Source organism: Pristis pectinata, chromosome 3 (genome assembly GCF_009764475.1).
Source record: "Pristis pectinata isolate sPriPec2 chromosome 3, sPriPec2.1.pri, whole genome shotgun sequence".
In the NCBI taxonomy this organism is placed as follows: domain Eukaryota; kingdom Metazoa; phylum Chordata; class Chondrichthyes; order Rhinopristiformes; family Pristidae; genus Pristis; species Pristis pectinata.
This window is the reverse complement of record NC_067407.1, coordinates 116,767,110-116,775,814: the sequence shown is the minus strand read 5'-3', so window position 1 is coordinate 116,775,814 and position 8,705 is coordinate 116,767,110. Positions and strand designations below refer to the sequence as shown.

Below are 8,705 nucleotides of genomic sequence, written 5' to 3'. Positions count from 1 at the left end.
TGGCTTCAGGGTGAGGATTGTGCACTGGTCACTTCTAACAATATTGAGATAAGATATTGGTAAGATACATGCATTATGGGCAAATTGTGAAGAGGCGGTCAAGTACATTTATTGCTTAATTGGTTCTCTTACCACTTGCTGCAGCCTATCTTTCTGGAGACTGCTAGCTCAATCAAACTACCTAGCCAAGACTGCTGATCCATTCAAGTCTCATAGTATATTCTGTACATTGATTTTCTCTGTGTTCAACATGAGGAATACTGATTCAACATATGAAGTAGGCGGTTAGTATTCAGAAACAAATGTCCTTGGCCCTATTTGACTGATCCCATCAAGTTTCAGCTCAGTGTTGACAACTCTAATGGGCAATGCCTCAACTTTGTACATCATTATACCAGCATCTCTCATGAGGCTGTCCAGTTTTGTTTTTTTTTGAGGGGGGGGGGGGGCAGTGGTGGAAAAGAGGAGGGAAAGGGAGGATAGTACAGATGTAGAAGTCATGATGTAATGTAGGACACTGGCTGAAATGTTTAAGTACAAAAGCACAGACTGTTGCTTGAGTAAGCCACAGCACACCTTTTTTCCCCCCCCCAATGATGGAGGAGAAATTGGAGTGACCTGGATGTATGTACTTTTATCATGTTTGACTCATCTGAAGTTTTGTTAGCATGCAGCAACGATACCAAATCAATAATTTATGCTTAAGAACAGCAGTTTATAATTTACATTAGGTTACTTTGCTATCTTCAGCTAGCCATTTGACCTCCAAGCATGAACACAAGATGTACCATGCCATAATTATACAGTCATCAACAGTTATATTGTCACCAATCTTTTGAGTGGGCTATCTGTAAGTGAATGGAGTGAGGTAGCAAATTTTTCCAAGGTATATTTTAAAGTTCTGAGAACATTTTTGATCCACTTCTAAGTTTAAAATTATAGTTTGATTACACAAAAGTTGTACATGAATATTACAAGCACAAACACTATACAATCAGTATAAATTTGGTTTGTTCATTTTAATTAATTTAATACTTGTTGTAATAGAGAACACTATAGTAACACATGTACATTGAAATATAAATAGAGTAATTTTGAGACCAAAATGTTCTCCCTGTACTAGTCGAAATGTTCTTTGTTGAAGTTTAAGATAATTCCTTTGACAATGAATAACTTGCAGCATATTTTAATGAAACTGTCTTTTCAATAAGCCAGATCTTAAAATGTATAAACGCACTTAAATGCGACAGGAAGCTCCAATATAGGCTTTCATAAATCAAAAAACCCAATATTTTTATCCAAATTACCACAGAACTGGTTCATTATGCTTCAGTAAGCATATAAATCTCCATTATGTGCATTTATACAGCACAACAGAAACTAAGAAATAAATGTGAAGAATATCAGTGCAAATATAAATTACCATATCAAATGGCATACTAGAAGTATTCCACTGCTACCCCCAGAATGGTTTAAAAGAGTAGAGTAATAGAAAAAGGTTTCTCAATTACAACTTTACATAAGCAAGCTTCTAAATTAAATGTTCAATATGTAGAATGCTTTATTTCATACATACTCTGGTATTCTACCCAAAAATCAAAATTGGTAAAAACAAAATAAGTAATTGGTCACCCATATTTAAACTGTTTTTCCATGACCTGCAAAATGTTAAAATGAAGATTTAAAAACTTATCTTCCAATCCACTGGAGTTGCACTTATGGCTAAGGATCAATTCTATCTACTATTTAACTTCTAACAAAAAGTGAGAAAAGAATGATTGTTACACTTTTCATGTCAATATTTCATTCATTACACAGTTTTATTTACTGAATAAGTGACTCCGATGCAAAATGTCACAAAATATTGCAATTAGGATAGCAAGCTTAACACAGTCCTTTACACATTTCATTTTCAAATTGCACAAAAATATTTATGTATCCAGTGAAATTTAAAAATTGAGTTTACAATTCTGTACAAAAAAATTAATACCTTCTGGTTCAGAGAGGCTGGTAAACTATGATTGGCTCAGCTGTTTAGACAATAAAGTTAATTGACCTTTACCAAATTAAAAAACCTCACAATGGCTGTCAGAAAATGGAAAATATAAATCAATTGTTTGTGCATCTTTTTATTCTAGTGATTTTGCAAACTCAGCATAATCAATGTATCCATCATTATTTTTGTCATCATCTCTTAAAACATCATCAATTAAACTAACGATTTCCTCCTCACCCATGGGCTGCCCTTGGCCACCACTTTCCTGCACAGGAAGACAACAGATCAGAAAAAAAATGTTATTAGAAATGTGTGAAAACCATGTTATCAAAGATGGTTTACCCAAATGTTTAAATAGTGGTTAATTTGAATTAATATTGGCATATATACTTTAATGGTTCAGCCTCACAATCAATGCAACCCATTGAAGAATTCTTTCCTTTTTCAGATGCTAGAGTTTAATTTGATTTTGTTTCATTAATTTACAATTTGCAGGCAAATACTTTAACTGGATCATCATTTACTATTTCAATACAAAACATGGTAACATCTTCATCACAATTGTCAAAAAAGGATGTTATAAATGATGCTCCTGGCTGCACTTACACTCATTTTTGTAGTAATGAAAAGTGATTTAAAAAGTTACAAAGTGCTGTGAACCAGTTATACAACTCAGATCCTGATTAAAAAGCACAACTTGACCTCAGAATGAGTCTCCTCCACTCCTAGATGTTTTCACTTTTAAACTGAATAGAATTAACTCCAGTTAGTTTTCTGGACTGCCAGGATACCAAAGTACAACATATTCACTATTAAATTAAAAATACCAACTGCAATCATGTTTACAACATTTTTTGGTATCAACTTGATCAGATTTAAATAGGAAATGAAGTACTGAGGAATACATTCATCATGTACATTGGCAATAATTTTACATTACTAAGCAGACTGAACCTTTGAAGGAATCTAGTAATCATTGCCAGTTCTAATAGGGAACAAATTCACAAAGACTAGGAAAGCACTAGGTTCCAATCAATATAGATTTCACCAGATAAACCATAAAGGACTGATGAAAACTTAATATTTACCTCTTTGTGTACATGTGTAATGGCTGAAATTAATTCCAATCCATCAAGTAGGTTATTCCCATCATAATCATGCATTTTAAAGTAATGAAGTTGAAGTTCTTGTGGTGTCATCTCAGATTCTGGTTTGTCTATCACACCATCTAAATGCTCCATTATATGACTGCAAAATGAATAGAAGTTGTTGTTATATGTATTGCACCCATTCAAAAACAGCAAAGTAGGGTGACTAATTAGCCTGTCTGTTGTGATAAAGAATGTTCTGGAAATAATATCAACCTTAAAATGGAAGATACAGTGTGAACAAATAGACTTTTCACATTTCTCATTGGCATACAACAAAAAAAACTAGCAAAACATACCAACATTTCACCAGGATGTCCAATGGTACAAATTTCCAATAACTTATTATACTCTGTACAACAGCAATACTTTTATTATAGAAAAAAATCAAAGGAAACAATATTACCCTGATTCCAACACCATTAGTTACCCCTAAAGTTACTTCAGCCAAGCACAATCAGGACATGGGCAACGCAGAGGTAGAAAATTACAAAGCTTGCTGGTTTAATTAATAGTTGCCAATCTGATCTCACTGAGCTAAACATTTAGAAAGATGGCACTGACAACTTCCAAGGTGCAAGTTCAAAAATGATTTGTATTCGTTTAAATATTTCTGACTATATTTGAGTTCCTCCAAAATAACAAGTTATTGCAATAAAATGGTAGTTTGTTCAAGTCTTTATAGTTGCACATTCATTCTTTACACTGAAACCAGTTCTAATGATACAACTTCATTTTGATAGAAAGTATGAAGGTTTCAAATCCAAAGATTCAAAAAAGTACAGAAACATTAACTAGAAAAATCCTGATAACAAGTACCCTAATAATAAATTTTAAAAGCAGCATTTCAGTTATGAACTTGTTAATTAATCATTTTATGTAGTTGCATGATGATTGCCTTTGCAATTAATAGCTTATCCATTAGCTGCCTTCTTCCCTGCATTTATGGGGGAGACAAAGTTAGCATTCCCCAGGCACACAGGAAAGGGGATTAGAGCCCCACCTTCACTTTTACTATTCTGGCTTTTCCTGAAGCGCTGTCAGTTGTTGGAAGGAATTGGGATTCAGTATCCTTACCAAGGATAGATATGTTCCTACCATGCTCTCTCATTATGTGATGGCTAAGATATCAGGTAAATGAAGTCCCAGAGACTGGAATATCTGCAACAATCGAGCATAACATTGAAAATGCAGCTGTTCAAAATGTGCCTCTCACACTTCAGGACAATTCTGAAGTGCTTGTGACCTTGACTCCATATCAACAAATCAAGGCCCAAGCAGCAGCGCTGTTCTCTCTTTTTTTTGGTACACAGGAGAGGCAAAGGCCCAAACTGTTAAAGACACGTGGAAATGGAATGGGGGGAAAGAAACAGTATATAGGGAGATGCAAATTATTTAAGTAACTGTATCAAAACAAATTGCAAATATTCCAACTTAATACACACTTTTGACATGCAAAAACAGATGTTCAATTAGGCACAACCAGTAAATTAGGAGGGAATTAAATGGAGAACACTGGTTTAGTACAATATATTCTGCTTATTGCAGAAACTGAATTACATACTCTTTGTCTTGAACAAGGTTCTTATCTAGACGAATGTTTGGTCGATGACCCTCGGTGATTTCAGAATCATGTGGTGGATGAGCTTGAGCACGAGTTGAAAACAGGTGTTGCCTGCCTGCCAGTACAAGACACAAGAACCCTATGAAGCAGCTCCTTGCAATTCTTTTGCCGTATTCCATGATGTCAAACCTGCGTAAAAAAATGGCACAGATTTCAGTAAGGGCAATGAACTACTGAAATCCTTAACTTTGTTCAGAAGACTAAATACTGATATCTTGTAATAGCTAGAACCTGGGAGCAAAATCTCAACGTTAAAAATTCCAGCAAAGCTGAGAATTCTGTTCGATCACTTAAAAACAAACCAATGGGATTCATTGTTTACTTGCAGTTGGCTTAGAAGGTTCTTTAGTTCAAGTTGCCCACATAGCATTGCAAGATAAAACTGGCAAAATTTTGTGCCAATTAGTAAATAGACAAGCAAAATACTATTTCAGTTTGCATTAACAACAATGCAAATATAAATAGCAACCTTAAAACATCAAGTTGCTTTGCAGGACTGTTACTGAATTACATAAAATAATTGTAGGACAGTTGACCATAGCTTATTCCCTCCCCCCCATCCCCCCCCAAACTAAAAAAAGAGGCCATATAGATTTGTTGCCTGCACTACCAAATTCAGAAACAGTGGGCATAATTCAAAGCTTGTGCTTCAACCAAGCTGAGAGGTTTTCAGAGTTCATTTCAATTATAACAATCCACATCATCTCCCTTTTGATGTCAGTTATTAAATTAAAATAGGAAAGAGGAAGAAGAGGAGCACAGTTAATAAGGGATGACATCAATTCAGTTCTGACAAAGGGTCATCGACCCGAAACATTAACTCTGTCCAGAGATTCTACCTGACTCGCGGAGTGGTTCCAGCATTTTCTATTTTTACTGTATGGTAGTTTTATTGCACTTTGGCAGTTTATGGTATAGAATTAGGAGATTTTGCTGGAGCCAAGAGGCAGCAGAGAATGAAAACATTGGTAAGAGATGCTTATAATCTCTGAATAGCAGTTGTAATGTAGGGCATGATAAAAATGAGGAAGTTAAGAATGCAAGTAACATAGGTAATACTGTAATCAATGAGATCATCAATACAGACTGGGTAAATGAAATTAGTGTTTTCTTTCCAACCACACCCCCAGCATACTGTTTCCCAGCTTGTTTCCCCTTCCCCAGTTGGTTCCATTTGCCCATCACCCACACACTCGACCTACTTGGTTCCTCCATCCCATCCCCTCCCCTCACAGTTCCACTTTGCCCAGCATCCCTCCTTTATCCAATGACAGATTCCAAGAGAAACTAAAGATAGTATCAAATCAGAGGAAAAGATTTATAAAGTCACCAGAAAATGCAAGTCAAGCCTGAGGATTAGGAGCATTTGAGACTTCAGCAAAAGATGATCAAGAAATTGACAAATGGGAAAATAAAACAAGACCAAACTATTGAGGAATATGAAAACAGACTGCAAGCCTCTATAGTTACATGAAGAGGTCAAATATGGGACCCAAATATGGGAAACTGGAGAATTTATAACAGGAAATAACAGAAATGGCAGAGGAATTTAAAAAAATATTTTGCATCCATCTTCAAGAAAGGCACAAAAACCTCCCAGTAATACCAAATGAGAAACCAAATTAGTAATAGTAAAGAGAAGTCAATGAGCTTGAAAACTGACAAATCCCCATTAGCTACATCCCAGAGTATTGAAAGATGAGGATATGAGAATAATGGATTCTCTGATCATCATCTTCCAAAATTCTATTGATTCTGGAATAGCTCATGCAGATAGGACAGCGGCAAACAAGAAAGGAGACAGAGAGAAAACAGAATATCTACATGTTAGCCTGCTATCACATTGGGAAAATGGTGGAATCTATTATAAAGGATGTAAAATCAAGACAATCTTCTACTGATTTGTGAGGATGTACTTAGTAGAAGATGAGAGGGAACTAGTGGGTGCAGTACATTTGGATTTTCAGAAGGTTTTTGATAAGGTTCTGCAAAGGATTGGTGAACAAGGTTAAAGCACTTGGAACATAGGGCAATGAACTAGCATGAAATGACTGTTGGTTAACAGACAGAAAACAAAAGGAATAAACAGGTCTCAGGTTGACAGGCCATAGCTAGTGGGGTACTACAGGCTTCCATGCACAGGCTCACAAATCTGTATCAATGAATTGGCTGACGTGATCAAATGTAATACTTTAGTTTGCTGAATGACACAAAATGAGCAGAAATATATTTCCTAATGCCATAGTTTGTATGTCTCCTCCTATTAAGTCAATGCTGGCTCCCACAATAGTCTCATCAATACCATTCTCTTACTAACTTCCCTGTAACCTATTCTCTCTCATGTCCACCAACTTCACCCCAATTCCCTTACCACCCACGTACACGAGAAGTAATTTACAATCACCAATCACCCTACTAACCAGCACATCTTTGGCCGCCTGAACTGTCATGGTCAAACCTGAACTGCTGGAGCTGAGGCAGCAACACAACAACCTGCACCATTGTGCCATCTCCCTTTCCGGTCAATTGTCAGCAAGCACTCCTCTCAGACTAAATTGTGATGTATCAAAGCTCATTATAAAAGGCAATCTCTTAGATCTAGTACACGGTGTACTCCGGAACAGCGATTGTGCTGAAGAATCTGTGCTAGGCACCAAAGCTTGCTGGCTGACGATTTCTGGCTTGTCATTCTAATCCTCCACTTACAGCCCCAAGTAAAAACAAACGTAGGATTCCTTTGAAGGAATATTTCTCAAAGACGCATGCATGCTGCTCCTATGCTGTCAACAGTTCTGCCGCTATCTAACTGAGCTAGTTAATAATTATGGAGGGGGTTGGCTCAGCTCCAAAGTCCCACTGCCACAAGCGTGACGGTGGCTATCCCCACACTTACCCCTCCCCTACAACTCATACTACGGCCACTAGCTGATCTCCTATAAATCAACTCGGGCGACGTTCACACCAATCCGCCAAACAAGGTGCAGGACAGGAAACGAGGTATCCTCAGATACCGGCTGGATGTTGGGGGGGAAGACAGAGACTTGCACCGCCCCCAAGATACAGCTTCCCCGCCCACACCCTTCCTCTATTGGCGCAGCAGTGAGCCAGTCCTCAGCGTCTGTGACGTCACGCGCGCTGATTGGCGGAGGGGAGTGCCGGTCAAACCCCCTTAGCGGCGTCACCTACCAACCAGACGCTGCACGGGCGACGGGGGAAGAGTGGCGCGGCGGCCGGACTCCCAGCACAAACCTCAACTCCCGGCGTGGATTAAACACACGGGAGACACTCCCCGCTCCGTCGCGTCGCGTCACACTCCCCAGGCCACCGCCGTCTTACGGCTTTGGCCGCTAAGCCAGCTCGGCCCGTATACTGACCGTTAGACCGGACACAGCAGCGGATCTGCTCAAAACCGCGGCCGCCGCAGCGACCAGAGATCCGCCTATCACTCGTTCGCCGTTCCCTTAACCGCACGGCGGCCGCTGTTATTTCACTCACTACTCACTTCCAACTGCGTCGGTCGAAGACGGAATCCCCTTTGAACCTGCGTGACCGCGCCCCCCCCAACTCCTTTCGCCCCGCCCCCTCCGGAGGTTGATTGGCGGGACGACCGGCGTCACGTGGTCCCCGGGGCAGAGCGTGGCAGAACTTGCAGCCTGCCACGTGTGTGTCTGGGAGGGAGAGCTGGCCGGTGTGTGTGGAGGTAGGGGTGTTGCACTCTGCTGCAAACCAGAGGACCTGAGCAGCTGGAGCCTGAAGCAGTCATGGTGCAATAAGCCGATTATTAATAAAAAAAAGAATATGCTGCCAAATGCTCAGCAAGTGAGGCAGCATTTGTGGAGTGAGAAATAGAATTAAGGTTGCATGTGGACGATCACTGGTCAGAACCTCAGAGTCCCCTTCACATTTACATTCGTTGATTCGTTTGCAAAATTAGATC

The 8,705-nt window shown here is 39.0% G+C and overlaps 1 protein-coding gene across 2 annotated transcripts; it reads right to left on the bottom strand.

Moving 5' to 3' along the window:
- Positions 1–1,006: 1,006 nt before the first annotated feature.
- mcfd2 (multiple coagulation factor deficiency 2, ER cargo receptor complex subunit) lies at positions 1,007–8,318 on the bottom strand. 2 transcript variants are annotated; one of them, XM_052011347.1, is made up of 4 exons: positions 8,271–8,318; positions 4,709–4,897; positions 3,085–3,244; positions 1,007–2,261 (listed from the first exon to the last, which is right to left on the bottom strand). In XM_052011347.1, exons 2-4 carry the CDS (start codon positions 4,885–4,887, stop codon positions 2,130–2,132), a joined length of 471 nt encoding a protein of 156 aa, XP_051867307.1. In that variant the 5' UTR covers positions 4,888–4,897; positions 8,271–8,318; the 3' UTR covers positions 1,007–2,129. The 2 variants fall into 2 exon arrangements, with proteins under 2 accessions (XP_051867307.1, XP_051867306.1); XM_052011346.1 differs by having other exon boundaries at positions 8,143–8,291.
- Positions 8,319–8,705: the final 387 nt, after the last annotated feature.

Coding starts and splice junctions, on each gene's coding strand:
- mcfd2 (XM_052011347.1), bottom strand. CDS start 4,887: ATGGAATACGGCAAAAGAATTGCAAGGAGCTGCTTCATAGGGTTCTTG. Junction 3,245..4,708: donor AACCTTGTTCAAGACAAAGA/GTATGTAATTCA, acceptor TTCATTTTGCAG/TCATATAATGGAGCATTTAG. Junction 2,262..3,084: donor TTACACATGTACACAAAGAG/GTAAATATTAAG, acceptor CTTCCTGTGCAG/GAAAGTGGTGGCCAAGGGCA.